The sequence below is a fragment of the Erpetoichthys calabaricus genome, chromosome 10, assembly GCF_900747795.2.
Source record: "Erpetoichthys calabaricus chromosome 10, fErpCal1.3, whole genome shotgun sequence".
NCBI classification, from domain to species: Eukaryota; Metazoa; Chordata; class Cladistia; order Polypteriformes; family Polypteridae; genus Erpetoichthys; species Erpetoichthys calabaricus.
Window position 1 is genome coordinate 36,628,717 of NC_041403.2, and position 20,001 is coordinate 36,648,717.

The window sequence follows — 20,001 nt, forward strand, 5'->3', positions numbered from 1 at the left end:
ATTTGTATATCTACATATATATACACATATATACATATATATACATATACATACATATATATACATATACATATTTGTATATCTACATATATATACACATATATACATATATATACATATACATATTTGTATATCTACATACATACACATATATCTATCTATCTATCTATCTATATATATATATATATATATATATATATAGCTGATTACCCAGTGGATTCTCTCACTGAGTGCAAGAGAAAAACATAAAATGTATGTATAAAATAAGTTTAATTGCCAAATTTATTTTTCCACAAATAAACAGCACTTACAATAACATAGAAATAAATATAAACAACATTAACATCATTATCATATGAGAATATGAAGTAATATAAAAGAAGCACATTGCATATAAATATAAATTATTAAACAGTAAAATGTTCTTCTATAATACGCTACCGTGGCTATTCGTTTGTCTGTCCAGGATTTTAAATCAGCTGTAGCTCGCAAACCTATCGTTTCACCTATTGACTTGAAATTTGGTACACATATACTACGTCAAGTCAACTATTCGCTTTCCCACACATATGAACATACATATATATATATATATATATATATATATATATATATATATATATATATACATACACATACACATATATACATATACATACATACATAGTGCGTTGCAACACGAGCTGCGATTGTTACATGGGAGGGAGAGGACAAATCACAGCTTCCCGCTTTCTAATCGGGCTTGTGATTGCTGCTTTGACGGATGTCCAGATCCCACAGTATTTCCCCTTAGGAGAGGCGTTAGGCAAGTGTAATTGAATAGCGGTGCTGCAAGTTATTACTCTTTTTATCTTTATTTTATTTTATTGTAGAATCAACTCACAGCTGTGCGCACCAGTGCGTGCGTGGCGGATGCGTACAGCTGACGTTTTCATTGTCTACCACCTTCGCTAATCATTCTTGAGGCAGATTGAAGACTTAAGTGCCAGCTTAACTGAAAAATTAAAGAAAACATACTAAGTTTTAAAAAAAATCAGTTTTAACGGGAAAAGATGCCGACGAAAGAAGAAAGCAGCGGGACGCTAGGGTGAAGAGCTGCTCATTAAGCAGCAAGCGCATCAACCTCTGAGCAAACGAATGGTAAACGTACAGTGAAAGGGGATAAATACTATGAATGGTCATGTCAAGTGTATTCACTCCACGTTATCGTGCAGTGCACTGTTACTGGTATTTTGATAAAAGAATCTGAATAACATATAAGAAGCGTATAAATTATTAAACAGTAAAACATTAACATTTAAGAAGTAAAGATACATTGAGTACTACTGTAGTGCTTTCGGGTATAGTACATTTTTTGTTTGCCCATTACATGCATAAATGTATACATTTTTTGGTGTACCTACCCAAGAACACGCGACATGACCCGGCAGTTAAAAATTTATCGCTCCAGCAATTTTAACTCTGTTACAAAGTCATCTAATATGGTATTGCAAACGGCAGCGGGAGCGTTTCTATAAACTCAATTTAAACTTACTGTTTACACCGTGCTTTGAAGATGCATAGTATGCGACACGTGTTTCGCCGTAATTGTGGGCTCATCAGGAATACACAGTCACTGCACTCCCTTACAGGAATCGATCCTCGGACGTAGAGGCAAAGCCCCTAACGTTGTGCCACGGCGTGTGGTTCGTTCATTTGACAGCATGTAGATCGGGGTAATTACATTGCAGGCATTAGTAGTCTGATTCATAATCTGATTGTATGAGTGGTTACCTACCAGGTAACGCTTGTGGTTGGTGAGCAAGTCGGCTAACTTCTGCCGCGGTGCCCTCTTTCAGTTGCGAGAAGCAGATCATACAATGGTTGAAATAGTTTAATATATATAGGAAAATCACCGCGCTTCGCAGGGGCGAATATGGTATTGCACACGGCAGCGTTTCTATAAACTTAATTTAAAGTTACGGTTTATACCGTGCTTTGTTTCATATTCTTTTCCTACCTTATCAATTGTGTAATGTGTTTTTTGAACAGGTTTGATTCATGGAAGTGATCACTCCTGCTGCGTTCAGTCACTTCACGTGAGCCGCTCTCTTGTGTGATGTTGCGATGTCCACGGGTTTATTTAATGTTAGCTAAGACCCGGCAGTTAAAAGTTTCTCGCTACAGCAATTTTAACTCTGTTACAAAGTGATGCAAACTCTCGTTTATACCTCGTGTCTTCTCATTAAACTTGTATCTCGCGAATATGGCATTGCAAACGGCAGCAGAAGCGTTTCTATAAAGTTAATTTAAGGTTACGCTTTACATCGTGCTTTTTTATACCTCGTGTCTTCTCATTAAACTTGTATCTCGAGAATATGGTATTGCAAACGGCAGCGGGAGCGTTTCTATAAAGTTAATTTAGACTTACGGTTTACACCGTGCTTTTTTGTACCTCGTGTCTTATGAAGATGCTTGTATGCGTCACTCACTTGCTTCTTATTGTTTCGCTGCCTTGTCAATTGTGTAATGAATGTTTTCTTCAGCGCTATTTGGGGCTCCTCCTTCTTTTCTACGTACTGACTTCACAGTCAGTTCACGTGATTACGTGGGAGGCGTGATGACGCGACACGCAACTCAGTCTCCTACGGCCATCTTGCTGCCTTCCATTACAGTATATGGACAAAAAAGAGGTTCCAGTTATGACCATTACGCGTATAATTTTGAAATGAAACCTGCCTAACTTTTGTAAGTAAGCTGTAAGGAATGAGCCTGCCAAATTTCAGCCTTCCACCCTTCACGGGAAGTTGGACAATTAGTGATGAGTGAGTCAGTCAGTCAGTGAGTGAGTGAATCAGTCAGTGAGGGCTTTGCCTTTTATTATTATAGATACATTAAAGAACGGTCAACAACAAATCAAATTACTAATATATTGAACAATTACTATAAAAGTAAAGTTGAATAAATCGTACTCTGCAGCTGCATGAATTAAAAAAAATCAAGTGTGTTCATGTAAAATACCACTTCCGGTTAATGGATTTGGCCCAAAAGTTAATACTGATCTACAGTTTGGTGTAACAACCACATGCCAAATTTCATCCATCTATCTCCTTGCGTTTTTGAGATATCGTTTTTATACACACACACAGGCATAATTCCAAAAAATGGGATTTTCTGATTCGGGAAGTTCTAAAACTGAAATGTTACTCACTCGTGATTTTTCTGTCCATACGGTAAAGTTTTTGTTGAACAGCACATTCTGATTTCAGGCATTTGAATTACATCTTGATATACAAGTGCAAAGAAATTTGCTTTCTATTCCACATGCTTTACATGCAGTGGATGGCTTTCAGTTTTAGAGTTAAATGTAATAAAGGTTAAAAACTAACAGCAAGAAAATTAATTGAAAAAACGAAAACTATATGTTTAGTGAATTATTGTTTTATTTCAGTTAGCCTTTCCAGCTATTTTAATAGTTTCGTTTTGTTTTAGTAAATTATTATTTTATTTCAGTTAGTATTTCCAGCGACTTTAATAGTTTCGTTTAGTTTTAGTTTTTCACTTCAGTTTTGTTAATTATTTTATTTCAGTTTATGAAAATGTTTATTTAATAATAGTTTCAGTTTTGACTTTAGATTTTGTTAAGTATAATAACCTTGATATGCAGGTGTTTATGAGACATAAAATTACCAGAATTTTGACCTTACTTTCCAAAAGGATATACATATTTTAAGCAGCCCTGCGCACAATTTCACAAATTTTAGTGTGATGTCTCAAAGCACAGCAGAAGATGTGTGTGGTATAGCAGGTCCATAGCTCAAATTGAAAAGGCCAGTTTTAATAGATAATCGCCACACATGCAGCTTAGAGGGGGCATGGTAGTGTGGCCGGAGCGGATCCCGGGAACTTCGTGATGCAGGCAGATCCTTGCTTAAGTGCACAGGTGAGGAGTTGTCCGCATCCGTAATTGTTGTCGGGAGCTGCCAATCGTCACACCTGATCCATATCCCCGTAATATATAGTAGAAGCGCAAGGCGGATAGGAGGGAGAAAAAAGAAAAGAAAGGGAATGGAGGTTAATGGAGAAGAAGGCGGCAGGAAGGAGAAAGCCAGTGCGTAAACGAGTGAGAGGGAGAGTGAGAGCAGACTCGTTGAAGGTTGAATGCAGCTGGAAGGAGAGCCCAGGAGAAGTGTTTTGGCCAACTCTCAGGGGGCAGATTGAAGCGGTCACTCCAGCTGAGTTTTGGGTAGCTGGAGTGACCAGCAGAGGAGATGACTTGCCTTTGAAGGGAGAGGCAGTCGAGGAGTCTTTGGGCGTGTTGAGCCCCAGCATGAGCACGTTGGCCACTAGAGAGGGAACCCAAGTCTTGGTCCGGTTGGAGCCTTATGTAGCCGGGGATCAGAAGGTTACTGGACCAGAATAGGAGGGAGCTGCATGTGCTGGTAGGGCGACTCCCCTATTGTGGGGCCCGTATGGGAGAAGCAGGGGAGCCACCAGTAGAAAGAAGAAAGCACCTGAGTTTTAAGACAAGACTGCTTCCAGCCATTATCATTTTAACCTCGTTTTAAAAGGATGTATTTATTGGATTTTAACCTCCACAGTTTACCTGTTTGAACGGCTTATTTATTTAAGAACTACCTGAGACGCAGCACTTATTGATTTGAACTCTAGGTTTTGTTTTTAATAAAAGCACTTTGCACTTTTTGCACTATCCCCTTGCTTCGTTGTTGATGTCTTCACTGTCATTGGTGACATTACTGACGGTGTTGAGTTTGAGAGCTCCCCAGAAGCCAAGATGGGAGCATGGAGTAGAACCTGCATCGTCACAATGTGAGGGTGTCTAGTTGGAGAGGCTTATAGCACAGCATCATTGCTTTGTGCAGATGATGCTATCCTCTTTGCCTCATTAGTCTATAATTTTCTGCATGCACGCACAGATAATATGTCTATCTGCGTGTATAAGTGTGTCAGGATGTACGATTATGGATGTAATAACTCAGAAACAAATCACTTAATCTACATAAAACTTGGCATAGTTATTAGCACTGTAATATGCTAGAAGATTTTGAGTAAAATTCTTTTAGCAGATTTTGGTCTATAGATACTTACATGCATCACAGGTTTTTATGAGGCTTGTGTATTTTCATGACAGCTATACATGTGACAGGCTGTAGGTGGAGCTGTTGACTCAACAGTCAACTAACCAGAAGCATTTCTACAAAATCTCTTCCATCTGTGCTGTATGTGTAGTAGTTCTCTTGTCTTGTATACAGATAATTAAGCAGCTTCCTTGAAGAAAAAAATAGCCTGTTATTTATTACAAGCATGTCAGTCCATCTTGGGACAGTGTCACTTGAAAATTTTAAGTCATTATAAAATGAATTTTACACCAGTGACAATATATGGGATCCTGGGATCTTGGTTCACATGTCTGATACTATTCACCAAACAGCAGCTCACAAGATGCACAACCTGATCAAAGTTTTATAAAAGATTAAAGTCAGAGGGAATGAACTGTAGATTGTTTAGGTTATACTGTAGGTTATTTATTGTGAAGTGAAAACAAATAATAAAAGGTGTCATTTTGCTTGGCTTTTCTCTGTAATACATGGAAAACTTTTACTGAAACATATATTAAGGATGGAAGCATTTAATAATAAAAGAATTGAAAAAGTGTCATGGCTTTGACAAAGAAGATACTATATGTGTGTATGACATTCCTTATTTTACCTTATATCAGAGAAATATTTTTTTTTCTGTTGCTTATGAAAGAACCTTTTACAGTAGAAGCTTTATGGGATAAAGTCCACTCAAATTGTCAGAGTATGACACATGCTTTGCCTTGAAAAAGTATTTAACACCTTCTTCATTTCCTCTAACTTTAAATTTTTGGCAGGTCTTCAGCAAAAATTTAATATTAGATAAGGGGTACTTGAATTGAATTAAATCCAATTAAAGGGATAGTTCTTTTCAGCTGATTGAACACTGCAAGGCTTGATTACAGCTAACCATGCATATTATAAACCTCTTCATTCTATCCTTACCATCAAAATTAAGTTGCCAGCACATCGAATCAGCAAACATGTGATGCTATGATTTAAGGAAATGCCTAAAGTGATCAGAAGTAGTATGTTAATGTCTACTGTATCATCTGGAACGAACTACAAAATTTTTTTTAAAGGGTTTATTTAGCTCTCCACTGAAACATGTGACAATGGAAAACACTTGAATACAGTAGCATATCTACTAAGAAGTAGTTCACTTGCCAAAAATTACAGTGCTGCCTTAAATTATCCAGGAAATCGCAAAGAATCTAAAGGAACATCCAAAGAACTGCAGGCTTTTTCTGCCTCAAAAGCCAATGGGCCTTGGGAAGGCATTGGGCAGAAAAGGGCTTCATTGAAGAGTGACAAGATGGGAAACATTTCTAATTAGGAAAGAACATAAATGCTCATCTCTCATTTATCAGGAAGCATCTTGTTGATCCCCAAGCAATTTTGGAGATGGTTTAATGGACAGATGAGACAGATATAGATCTTTTTGGTCCCATCAACATTGTACTAACAATGAAAAATAGTTGTGGTAATGTTTTAATGTAAGATGCTTTACTGACACAGGACTTGGATGAGATGCCGTAACTAAAGAAACCACAAATTCTGATCTCTTCCTAAGCTGAAGCAGTTAGGTCATGTGGACGATGATCCAATCTTACATTAGGATGTCCATAAAGAAGCAAAGTTAAATATTTTGGTCCAAGTCGTGGCCTAATCCCAATAGAAGTACTATGGCAGGAAATGAAAAAATTAATTTCATACTCAAATATTTAGCCATGTTTCTGAATTAAAGCAGTTCTATGAAAAAAGTAGCCTAAATTTGCCAATCAGTGCTCTGAACAGTTAATCTTGAATTATAAAAAGCGTTTTGTTGAAGTCATTGTAGGTGAAGAGTGCACAACCAGTTACTGAATGTATGGAGATTGTTCATTTATCATATAGTATCAACTGGCATTGGATAACTTTGTCAATTTAAAATAAGGAATACATAAAGAAAACTGTTATTTTATTAATATTATGTATTGCTAGAAGACCTGAAAATGTAAAAAACAAACAAAAAAAAAGTTGGCAATAATAGAGGAGAATGGGAGGGGGCAAACTCTTTTTCACTGCACTGCAAATGAAATGCATTACTTCTAGTACTTTTTTGAACATTTTAAGCAATGCTTCCTATCAATATATTTTTAGCAATTGAAATTGTAGGAAACCAGCCATTTGCCAGGGCACTAGCACTAGCCACCTGTTACACCCTAGTGATGCTGTTATCTGGACTAAGCTAGTAGGAAAATAAATTCCAGCTCAAAGGTTGCACACTGTGACAACAAATGTTATCAAATCTGTGTATGCTTGGCACGTTTGTTTTTTCCTAGTTACTGTTGAATCCAAGTAATATATTAAAAAAAAAATCACAAAATGTATTTTCAAGCCAAACTCTATAAACATTTAGTGAGGAATCATGTTTAGAAGTGTAAAATCATAAAATAAGTGCCAAATTCTATTACTGAACAGTTACTGGCATGAGATATATTTAAACATTTGAAATTGAGCTGTTTGTATTTTGTAAAATTCATATCATGACGTATATTCTCATAAAGCCTGTCACTATAAGGTATTTCAGGGTAGTCCAAGGAATAAAAACTGGCATATACTGTAAATAGTTATTGCTTTACAAAGTAATGCTTACTGCAGCGTTACTTATTAAAATTAGAGAAGGAGCTGCAGTTTTCAAAAGTGCCTTTCATCATGGTTACCATTCTACACTTCTTTACAAGTACAGTATAAATGTTTGACAAATGGCTGGGGCAGTTGCTAACTATGCTGACTTTTAGTACCAGAAGGCTGGTTTTGAATCCTGTTCCTATAACACTTTATATGAAGGTTTAGATGTCCTTGTGTCTTGGCAGGTTTTTCTTTAGGCTCTGGGGATGTGAAAGCCGGATATGTGCAGCTTAGTTAATTAGCATCTCTGCATTTGTAAAACATTTGCAAAAGAGGAGGTGTATATACAGCAAGTTTGACCTTTCCAAATTTGATCCCCCCTGCTTTGCACTCATTTCTTCTAAGATGAGCTGTAGGTCCCTGCAATCATAAAATTTGATAATCTGGTTTTCAGTAAATGGATGAATGTTTCACACATTTGTCTATATGGAGACATGCTTGGTTTAACAATTTGCACAAAGTCATGTGGGAAGTTAATTATGGGGACTTAACCTGTGGACTTGTGATTTAGGTTGTACTCACACTGGTAGTTCATTTCGTGCCTAAGCACATTTGTCCACATGTAACCCCGCAAAGTCTAGTTTGTTTGACTAGTGTGATCGCTCTGTGCCAGGCCAACTGTACCGTGCTCTGGCCCTGCTTGGAAGATGTGGGTCCGAGCACGGTTTAGTAGCATTTGGGAACAGTGTGTTCTCTAAACGTGCCGAAGCACAGAAAACAGACATGACGTCGATGACGAAACAAGTCAGATATTGCAATTCCCACTTCATTCAATACCATTTGAGTTAAAAACAGGTTTTTATTTTTACTTTACACTTGAATGTGAATTGTAGTTGGCAAGAAAAGCTGCAAATTCCTTCCTTAACATCATTTGTCTCTGTAAAAATCCTCTCATATACTGTACATATGCAGCATGATTAACAGCAAAACGCTGTGTTGCATACTCAATAAATCTGTAAGAGGGCAGAGCGTTATCTGCCCTACAGAACTCCAAAACAACCACAAAATAAGTAAAATCATTTTGATATGCATGCTGTCACAATGTGTTTGGATCTTGTTTTGGCTTTACATGAAGTGTCATGGTCATGATGAAAGCGTGCCCGGGCCCAGAACGTTAAGCACAGCGTGAGTGCAGGGCAGGAGGGGAGTAGGGAGCAGGGACAATCACGCTTGGACATGGTATGGAACAAATGGGCCTAGAGTACACCCTTACATTTTAGCCCTTTAAAAACTGGAGCATTTGCCAAGAACAGGCAGTGGTCTATAACAATAGTATTGTCACAAGTACAGAGTACAGTAAAATTTCATGTCTAACCCATTAGTTGTAATTTTTGAGATTGTTGTTATAAAGCCGCAGTAATCATGTACCGGTATCTAAGCAACTTGTTATTTTAAGAGTAAAAAGCTTGGAAAACATGTAACCTTCTGGGTTTGATACAGTTGATCCAATCCAACAACATTGAGCAAATGGACCATTTTCCATGTGTTCAGGAACATGAGGTAACATCTCAGTGCTGTACAGTATATTAAGGAAGGGAAACTGCACATTACCAATTTAAATACAATAAGACACATAATCTAAACATATCAAACATTAATATGGTGCATTTTTATTTTGAAAAAAACTTTACTGAACACTGCTGATTTCAAGTTGTAATCTAATCTGCAGTACATACTTCCCCTTTTTAAACGCATGGGTAAATACCAGAAACCAAAGAAAATAATAAAAACTTGCAGAATTTAAAGAAAAGCACTGTTTAATCAGACTAGAACTAGAACGAATCAGATTACACAACACAGATTATGATATTTTGTAATGTATCTTTCTTTCTTTTCATTGTATATTTTCTTTCATGTTAATTAATTACCTTTATTTTTTTTTCTGCCCAGAAAATTGTTTCAGCCGGTGACAGCAATAAGGATGGACAGTTGGACTTTGAAGAATTTTCAGAGTATCTTAAGGATCATGAGAAGAAACTGATGTTGACCTTCAAGAGCCTGGACAAAAATAATGATGGTATAGTATAGTCATAGTTTCTTCCATTATTTATGCATTTATTAAAACAGAGTAGGAAAAATTACATGACATGGAAAACACTTTTTTTTTACAGGATAAAATATTTATATTTATATGTTACTCTATACTCTTCATAAGTTTTCATAAGAAAATTTACGTTGTAATAAAACTTACATAAATAATGCTTAGAATGTCATAGGAATACAGTATGTATGGTTTACTGGTTCAAATATATAAAATAATGATTAAAAGTAATTGGAATCCAAAATTTTTTTAGGATAGTGATTAAAGCATGTCTTTTATTTTAATTTTAAATTTTATTTTAAGCCTAGGGCACAGACCTGCATTATTATCATTCTTTAATTTAATATTATTTATTGTATCAGTATGCTGCTGCTGAAGAATGTGAATTTCCCATTGGGATTAATAAAGTATCTATCTATCTAGGAACCTGCTTCAAAGTAGATGTCATTGAATTGCTGAGCACGTATTAGAGGTCTATCTTTGACTTTTTCAGTTTTCAGAAACCAAATCACAAAATTTAAAATTGTAAGAGTTTATAAAATAAGGAAAGTTGCAAAGTAAATACATTCAGAGGATATAGGGGTTATTGTTTTTTTTTATTGTGATGTTGTATTTACATATTATATACAGTGCATCTGGAAAGTATTCACAGCGCATCACTTTTTCCACATTTTGTTATGTTACAGCCTTATTCCAAAATGGATTAAATTCATTTTTTGCTCTGAATTCTGCACACAACACCCCATAATGACAACGTGAAAAAAGTTTACTTGAGATTTTTGCAAATTTATTAAAAATAAAAAAACTTGAGAAATCCCATGTACATGAGTATTCACAGCCTTTGCTCAATACTTTGTCAATGCACCTTTGGCAGCAATTACAGCCTCAAGTCTTTTTGAATATGATGCCACAAGCTTGGCACACCTATCCTTGGCCAGTTTCGCCCATTCCTCTTTGCAGCACCTCTCAAGCTCAATCAGGTTGGATGGGAAGCATCAGTGCACAGCCATTTTAAGATCTCTCCAGAGATGTTCAATCGAAGTCAAGTCTGGGCTCTGGCTGGGCCACTCAGGGACATTCACAGAGTTGTCCTGAAGCCACTCCTTTGATATCTTGGCTGTGTGCTTAGGGTCATTGTCCTGCTGAAAGATGAACCGTCGCCCCAGTCTGAGGTCAAGAGCGCTGTGGAGCAGGTTTTCATCCAGGATGTCTCTGTACATTGCTGCAGTCATCTTTCCCTTTGTCCTGACTAGTCTCCCAGTTCCTGCCGCTGAAAAACATCCCCACAGCATGATGCTGCTTCACTGCTTCACTGTAGGGATGGTATTGGCCTGGTGATGAGTGGTGCCTGGTTTCCACCAAAGAGTTCCATCTTTGTCTCATCAAACCAGAGAATTTTCTTTCTCATGGTCTGAGAGTTCTTCGGGTGCTTTTTGGCAAACTCCAGGCAGGCTGCCATGTGCCTTTTACTAAGGAGTGGCTTCCGTCTGGCCACTCTACCATACAGGCCTGATTGGTGGATTGCTGCAGAGATGGTTGTCCTTCTGGAAGGTTCTTCTCTCTCCACAGAGGACCTCTGGAGCTCTGACAGAGTGACCATCGGGTTCTTTGTCACCTCCCTGACTAAGGCCCTTCTCCCCCGATCGCTCAGTTTAGATGGCCGGCCAGCTCTAGGAAGAGTCCTGGTGGTTTCGAACTTCTTCCACTTACGGATGATGGAGGCCACTGTGCTCATTGGGACCTTCAAAGCAGCAAAAATTTTTCTGTAACCTTCCCCAGATATGTGCCTCGAGACAATCCTGTCTCAGAGGTCTACAGACAATTCCTTTGACTTCATGCTTGGTTTGTGCTCTGACATGAACTGTCAACTGTGGGACCTTATATAGACAGGTGTGTGCCTTTCCAAATCATGTCCAATCGACTGAATTTACCACAGGTGGACTTCAATTAAGCTGCAGAAACATCTCAAGGATGATCAGGGGAAACAGGATGCACCTGAGCTCAATTTTGAGCTTCATGGCTAAGGCTGTGAATACTTATGTACATGTGCTTTCTCAATTTTTTTATTTTTAATAAATTTGCAAAAACCTCAAGTAAACTTTTTTCACATTGTCATTATGGGGTGTTGTGTGTAGAATTTTGATGAAAAAAATGAATTTAATCAATTTTGGAATAAGGCTGTAACATAACAAAATGTGGAAAAAGTGATGCGCTGTGAATACTTTCTGGATGCACTGCAACATATATATATATATATATATATATATACAGGTAGTCCCCAGGTTACGGACATCTGACCTACGACTTATGAACGAGGCCGCAGCTGTGACGTATGTGCCTCATTAACTGCCGCTCCGTCATCTTTGGCCTGTGGACGCTGCAAGCAGTGGCTGGAGGGGGACGATTGGTCCATAGTCACCGGGGCCACAGCTATCGCTCGTGTGCAGGATGGAGGCTTAATGGGGCAGTTCGCTGTCCGTCCACTACACCACTGCAGCTACTACTCCTGACTGGACGCAGCGTGGATGGAGCGTTGGGGGGCGTTTCACTGCCCGCACACTACACATGGCTGCCCATTTTCAGTGGGCGGCTGGTAATGCTGCAAGCGGTGACCTGGTTGTGGCTGAACGGAGGCCATTGAGGATGAATGGGGCAGTGGGGGGTAGCATTGTAGTGTGCTTCGGGTGGCTGCCTGTTGAATGGGGATGGTGCTGGGCGATTCACTACACACCTTTGGCCGCACCGTGTTCATTCTCGGTGGGCGGACGCACGCTGCAGGCTGCATACTGTAGTGGAGGTGACTGTGTGGTTGGTGGGTGGTGAACCGCCCCTCGCTACTTCCATTCATTCTCAATAGCAAGCCTGCTTGTACTTTTACGTACATAGCAGGAAGTTGTCTCTTGTCAGTACACCAGACATGCTGACGAGGGATGCCTGCCTGCTGTGATAGCTGTACAGTGCTGTACAGAAGAGCTCATCTTAACCTTTTGTCTTCACCCTTCAAGAATGTCTGTGAAACACAAATCTGATGCAAGTGCTGGTGATACAGTAAAGAAGAGAAAAACCATCACCATTGAAAATATAGTAGAAATAATAAAAAGGTCAGAGAGAGGTGAAACTCCATCATTCACTGGCAGAGCACTTGGTTACAGTCGGTCAACAATAGCATTTATTAAAATAATGTACCTGTTCCGACTTACATACAAATTCAACTTAAGTACAAATCTACAGTCCCTATCTTGTACGTAACCCGGGGACTACCTCCTCAGGCGTACACACTCTACTGCTCCCCTTGCAGGTATTGAACCTCGGACATCAGCGTCAGAGACAAGGTCCCTTTACGCTGTGCCACGGCGTGTAGCTTGTTTATTTGACAGCCTGTAGATCAGAGTAATTACATTCATTGCATACATAGTCTGAGTCCTGACCTGATTGTATGGGTGGTTACCTACCAGGTAACGCATGTGGTTGGTCTGCCATTTGGCAAACATCCGCCACGGGGCCCTCTTCAGTTGCGAGAAGCAGATCATGGAATGTTGCATAGTTTACTGTCAAATAATGCAAAGAGTATGCAATGAATGTAATTACTCCAATCTTTTTTTATATATGTATGTGTGTGTGTGTGTGTACATATATATATATAAAGTGCTCAAAAAAAGTGAAGGAACACTTTTTAATCCGAGTATAGCATCAAGTCAATAAAACTTCTGGGCTATTGATCTGGTCAGTTAAGTAGCAGAGGGGGTTGTTGATCAGTTTCAGCTGCTTTGGTGTTAATGAAATTAACAAACAGGTGCACTAGAGGGGCAACTATGAGATGACCCCCAAAACAGGACTGGTTTAACAGGTAGAGGCCACTGACATTTTTCCCTCCTCATCTTCTCTGACTGTTTTTTCACTAGTTATACATTTGGCTACGGTCAGTGTCACTACTGGTAGCATGAGGCAATACCTGGACCCTACAGAGATTGCACAGGTAGTCCAACTTGTCCAGGATGGCACATCAATATGTGGCATTGCCAGAAAGTTTGCTGTGTCTCCCAGCACAGTCTCAAGGGCATGGAGGAGATTCCAGGCAGTTAGTCTAGAAGAGCTGGACAGGGCCGTAGAAGGGTCTGAAGAAGCCTTGGAGAATGTTATACTGCCTGTAAATAGTTCAGCAAGACCGATTTGGTGGGGGGGTCAGTGATGGTCTTGTGAGGCATATCCGTGGAGGGACGCACATTCCTCTACACTGTCTACAGGCTAGACAATGGCACCTTGACTGCCATTAGGTATCGGGATGAAATCCTTGGACCCATTGTCAGACCTTATGCTGGTGTAGTGGGTCCTGGCTTCCTCCTGGTGCACGACAATGGCCGGCCTTATATAGTGAGAGTATGCAGGCAGTTACTGGAGGATGAAGGAATTGATACCATTGACTGGCCCCCACGCTCACCTGACCTAAATCCAATAGAACACCTTTGGGACATTATTTTTCGGTCCATCTGATGCCACCAGGTTGCACCTCAAACTGTCCAGTAGCTCAGTGATGCCCTGGTCCAGATCTGGGAGGAGATCCCCCAGGACACCATCCATCGTCTCATTAGGAGCATGACCCCCCAACGATGTCAGGCATGCATTAAAGCGCATGGGAGCCATACAAACTACTGAGTACGATTTGGAGTTACTGCAATGAAATTTCGGCAAAATGGACTACCCTGCCGCCTAATTTTTTCACTTTGATTTTTGGGGTGTCTTTGAATTCAGCTCTCTGTAGGTTGATAATTTCCAACAAACAATATGGCATCCTTTTGTTCCTAACACTTTACCCAGTCCATATCATCATAAATAACCAGCATGATTTTTTTTCCATTGAAATATGATGTGTTTTCAAAGTGTTACTTTAATTTTTTTGAGCAGTATATATATATATATATATATATATATACTGCTCCAAATTATTATTATTATTATTATTATTATTATACATACATATATATTTTGTAATCTATATAATGTTAATTTCTCCTTGGGGACAAATAAAGTTATCTGTCTGTCTGTCTGTCTGCCTTGCTGCAAAATAAATGACTATATTGAACCCATCTTTTGAATGACCTTTGACTTCCCTAGTAACACCTCCATCATTTTATTTTAGAACTTTTGGTTTTGACAACATATATGCAAAAGAGTAGTGCACTAGAAATTGAGAAGACATTGGAACAAAATTTCACAGATTTATTAATCACACAGTCATATATGTGCAACTATCTTAATTCTGCCTGCAGGGTGACTTGTGGAAATGGCAGCATATTATATACAGGATAGTTATACAAGATATACAGGATACTTTTCCTTGTAGTACGTTTGAACCACAGTGACAAACTGCAAAAGCAGTGAAGAGATCAGGTGTCTTTATAGTATTAAATTAGGCTGAGTCCTTTTCAAAAACCTGGACTAAATACTTCTTATTCTGACACAGTCAATTAAAAGTCAGTACCACATTGTCTATGTGCCTATCCAGTCTGGTGTTTTCAGCCTAGTCAAGCAAAGTTATGAAAGGTAATGCTATTTATTTGTAATGTGTGAATGTATGCAAGTAGTTAACATTATGTGGGTGATTATATTTGTCCACTAATTTTACAGACTTGCCTACAGTATATAGCTCAGGATCACAGGGATAGATAGCCTTGCTGCCATAATGTTACTCTAAATTACAGTTTACCTGATATATTATTGCTGGTGTTTTTAATACCATTAACATGTAAAATATACTCATAGCCAGTGTAATCTAGTCACCTTTCTTCTGCATCTTTGAAATCAATAAAACTTAGTAAACAACATCTAGAATCTGTAGGTATGGGGTGTCTTTCACCCACATCATCAGCTAAAATGCAGGAAAATAAATATTTGCATTTTGAGGATTGCAGTGTAATACTGATATGACAAAATGATTACTTACAGCAGTTGATTCACCTAAAAAGACCAAAAAGCAGAACACAGGTATGCTGACACATTCTCTTGGTATATATATGAGGAGAGACCCAAAAATTCAAGGAATCAGTCACTAGCACGGAAGTAGGGTGATTTACTAACTGTGCCACTAGGTAACATATGCCTTTCGTTTTATTGATTAGTTTGCCAAGTGGCATTGTGTTGAGTAGTGTTAATCGGCAAAATTCCCCAAAGCGTTGTTCACAACGGATATGCCAGGTTCACCAGAGAACTTTTTAGCTGAATGTTTTCCTGGAAATAAGGCATGTAGCTGATTTAAGTGAATATTTTTTTCCAAGTGCCCCGTGTAGCTTAGCAAGGTCAGCATCACATCACAAAGCTGTAGCAGCCAAGTGCACAAGTTTCACGCATGCCTACTGTAAAAACATTACTGACGTGACCATTGGTGGGTCTCAAGCACGAGAGAAAAAAAAGAAAACGTTCTCAGTTAATAAGATGCGCTGAAACTGTCCACCGAAGCACTTCACAGTGCTGTGTGATAGTTTTCAGTCTCTAACTGCGCTCATTTTCTTGAGCTCGCAGTTGATTCAACCTCAGGGGCTCTTCGATTGCAGTATGTGGATCGTCTCTGAACTTAACAAGGTAAAAATAGGATCCGAAGTCATAAAGGTTGAGAAACACTGGCAGATTTCCATCCCTAATGCATTTAAAAATAAACAACAAAAAACTTACAGTATTATGAGTAGTATTTGTAATACTGATCCTTGTGCTGGCAGCCCAGCACTGCATGGCTAATTATGCATGCATATTAGCCATGTGCCAAGCAAAGTGATGCCTTTCCCTCCCCTCCTCTCATCAGAAAACATACGACAATTTGTGAAGTAATAAAAACAAAAGATTTATTACTATTTATGAGGTGTTTGTTTCTTCTTGATAGGAGAAAAAAATGTGAAGCAGCTGCACAGACGCATGAGAAATAAAAAGAATTTCTTTCAGCGCCCTGTGTCACAGTTTCAGATAGTTAAAGCACACCAGTACCACGCTGCTGCTTCATTTAACAACCAGTGTGTTCTGTGAGATTGGAACTCTGTGAGTGCAATGATCTATATATTATTTACTTATTGCTAGTTTTTGGCTGTTTGTTGCATTTTGTTTTTGGTATTCATTCCATCTGCATCTCTTATTATTTGTGCGCAGTGGTTAGCACTGCTGCCTCACAGTTTTTTTTTTTAATTCACCTTTATGTTGAGTATTTAATATATTGATAGGCTTGGTATCAAGAACATCCAGTTCAATGTTAGTTTTTCCCCCTTTTTCTTTTTAGGGACCATTGATGCTTCTGAAATTAAAGAGTCTCTTGCTAAATTGGGAGTCTCCATAACAGAAGAGAGCGCACAGAAGATTTTGAAAAGGTTCATGGTGATTTTGTGTTTAATAACTTTAAAGTGGTTTCATTACTCACAAAGATTAAAGTTTAAAATTAGATTTTGTGGAAAACTCATCAGTGATCTTCATTTTTAATTCTTGTTATTGTAATAATGATAGAAAGCGTAGCAATTTAGTTTATTTCCCACAAGATAAACACACAATGTTTGTTAGTAGAATATTGTACAAGAGTTGTAGCAGAATAGCAAGTAAAACTAATCGTTTAGTGCATATAAGTAAAACACTATTGGGCTGTTTGGTTTGCAATTTTAAAACACTCACTTGCATCAGCAGGCAAACATTATGTTTTATGTACATCTCAATAAAAACTTTACAGATGGTTGAGAAATGCTTCAAAAAGGTAATGATTGGAAGCTTACTTGACTTAAAAGCACATTAAAGAAGAAAGCAAATTTTTTTATATTTGCTTTGAAATGATTTTGATATACTTTTGTGTACAAGGGAATAGTTTAAATACCACATGTGACCAAATCACCAAGGGATGCACCTCAGACCTATTTTCTGTAAGGGAAAATACTATTAATAAAATAATAATAATTATTAATATAATAATAATTATTATTAATTATTTTATCTCATAAATAAGGGCTCCAATTTGGAATGAAACAGGCATAGAAAAAAACATGACATGACTGAGTTTTGAAAAAGAGACCCAAATTCTTGCAAAGTGTGCACTGTAGGCTGGATTTGCAACTGTACATTTTACATTTTCCTTGCTTTGTTTCAGTAATCGTTTTTTGCACATTTCACAGTGGCATTCATGAAACATGATTTTTTGTCTTCATAAAGGGTATTGAATACAAACTGTGAACCAACTTTTTAATGTTCATGAAGCCATCTAATTTGATTTATATAGTGTAACTTTATGTTGTTAATTTTAAAAAATTGCCTGTAGGTATAAAGCTCTTACAAAGAATCAAGAATAGCATAAATTTGGAATTTTAGGTTTGACTATGCATTAAATTTACCAAGTATCCAGCCACCTGTCTATCCATCCATCTATGTCTTTATGTTTTTTATTTCTAGTATTGATGCTGATGGGACCCTGAGTGTTGACTGGAATGAATGGCGGGAGCACTTTCTCTTTAACCCAGCCACAAACATTCAAGAGATTATCCGATTCTGGAAGCATTCAACTGTGAGTATGTAGGGCCATTCTCTACTATAAACTGAAGTGAAAGTAAACTTGTTCAGGTGTAAAAGACATGAAACAGCCTTTTGAAACAGAGCTATGCCTGAGTGAAATACATCGTCCTCCTTGTAGGTGGCATAAAACAGCCACCTACTGTAAGCCAGTCAAGCCAATGAGAAATAACTGTTTGGGCCTTTGTACAGCATGTTCTTGGCTTGCAACAGGCTTACTTCACTTAATTACTGATATGTATATAATGCAGCTACAATTGTAGACAAAATATTGACTTCAGAATTTAACATGTTAGAAATGATTGGAAATTAAGAGTTAAAAGTAACAAAGAAAAATGTGTGATATGTCAACTAAATTTTCAAACATATATAGTAAAATATATGATGGATGGTATTAAAAACTAAATGTAAAGTAAAAATGTATTACAATGATTCCTCTTGAATTCGAGGAAATGCAGTTACATTTTAAAACATTAGTGTATGTCATTTCTCTACTGTGACCAGGGCTAATGCCACAGTGAAGTTTGATGTTACTTTTGTGCTTTTAAGATAAAATTTAATTGTAATATTACAAGTTTGTCTAAAGCTTTAGGGCAAAAGGTCAATTTATAGTTAATAGTATGGATTCAGAATATTTAGACCCCTTCAATTTTTACATTTTTCTATATTGCAGCATTATACTAAAATTATTTCAATTTTTTCCCCACATCAAGCAACACTCAATACTTCAGAATGTTAAAGTGGAAGAAGGATTTTAGAAATTCTTGCATATTTCATTAAAGTAAAAAACTGAAACATCATGTTCATACAAGTATTTTGACCCCTTACTGTTGAAGCATCTTTGGTAGCAATTGTAGCGTGAAGTCTTCTTGGGTATGATGCAACAAACTTTGCACACCTGGATTTGAGGATTTTCTGTCATTCTTCTCCGCATATCCTCTCACGCTCTATCAGTTTAGATGGAGACAGTCGGTGAACAGCTGTTTTCAGGTCTCTCCAGAGATGTTCAGTTGGGTCCAAACTCTGGCTAGGCAACTTAAGGGGATTCTCAGAGTTGTCCCTAAGGCATTCCTGTGTTGTCTTTGCCTATTGCTTAGGGTAATTGTCTTACTGGAAGGTGAACCTTTGCTCTGAGGTCCAGAATGCTTTGGAGCAGGTCTTCATTAAGGATATTCCTGTACTTTCCTCCATTCAGCACTCCCTCAGCTCTGACTAATCTTCCTGTCCCTGCTGATGAAAACAACTCCACAGCATGATGCTGCTACCATGTTTCCCCATTGGAATGGTACTGCACAGGTGATGAGCAGTTCCTGGTTTTCTTCAGACATGACACTGGTCTTGGTTTCATCAGTCTAAAAAGTACAGTATATGCACATACAGTACATTATACTGTGATATCACTGTAACTGATCATTTTTTGTGATATTGTGATACACATTTTTGGCCATAACTCCCACGTCTATGGTTGTCCTTATGGAAGTTTCTTCCATCTCCTCACAGGTTCTGTGGAGCTTAGCCAGAATGACCATCGACTTCTTTGTCACCTCTCGGACCATTTTTTAGAATAATTAGAAAGCCTTTATTGTTATTGTACCAGTACAATGAAGTTGTAAAAGCTACATCTGTAAATGGTGCATGTACAACAAACAACGACAAACGTATAATGTATCACGTATAACTAAACAA

The 20,001-nt window shown here is 38.0% G+C and overlaps 1 protein-coding gene across 4 annotated transcripts in view; it reads left to right on the forward strand.

Annotated features, from left to right (window-relative positions):
• Nucleotides 1-20,001, forward strand: part of slc25a24 (solute carrier family 25 member 24) — a 57,872-nt gene that overhangs the window by 15,407 nt on the left and 22,464 nt on the right. For all 4 annotated transcript variants that reach the window (XM_051933099.1, XM_051933100.1, XM_051933098.1 and 1 more), the window contains 3 exons: nt 9,642-9,768; nt 17,051-17,138; nt 18,199-18,310. In XM_051933099.1, coding sequence (XP_051789059.1) covers nt 9,642-9,768; nt 17,051-17,138; nt 18,199-18,310 — 327 coding nt within the window. The remainder of the gene's footprint in view (nt 1-9,641; nt 9,769-17,050; nt 17,139-18,198; nt 18,311-20,001) is intronic.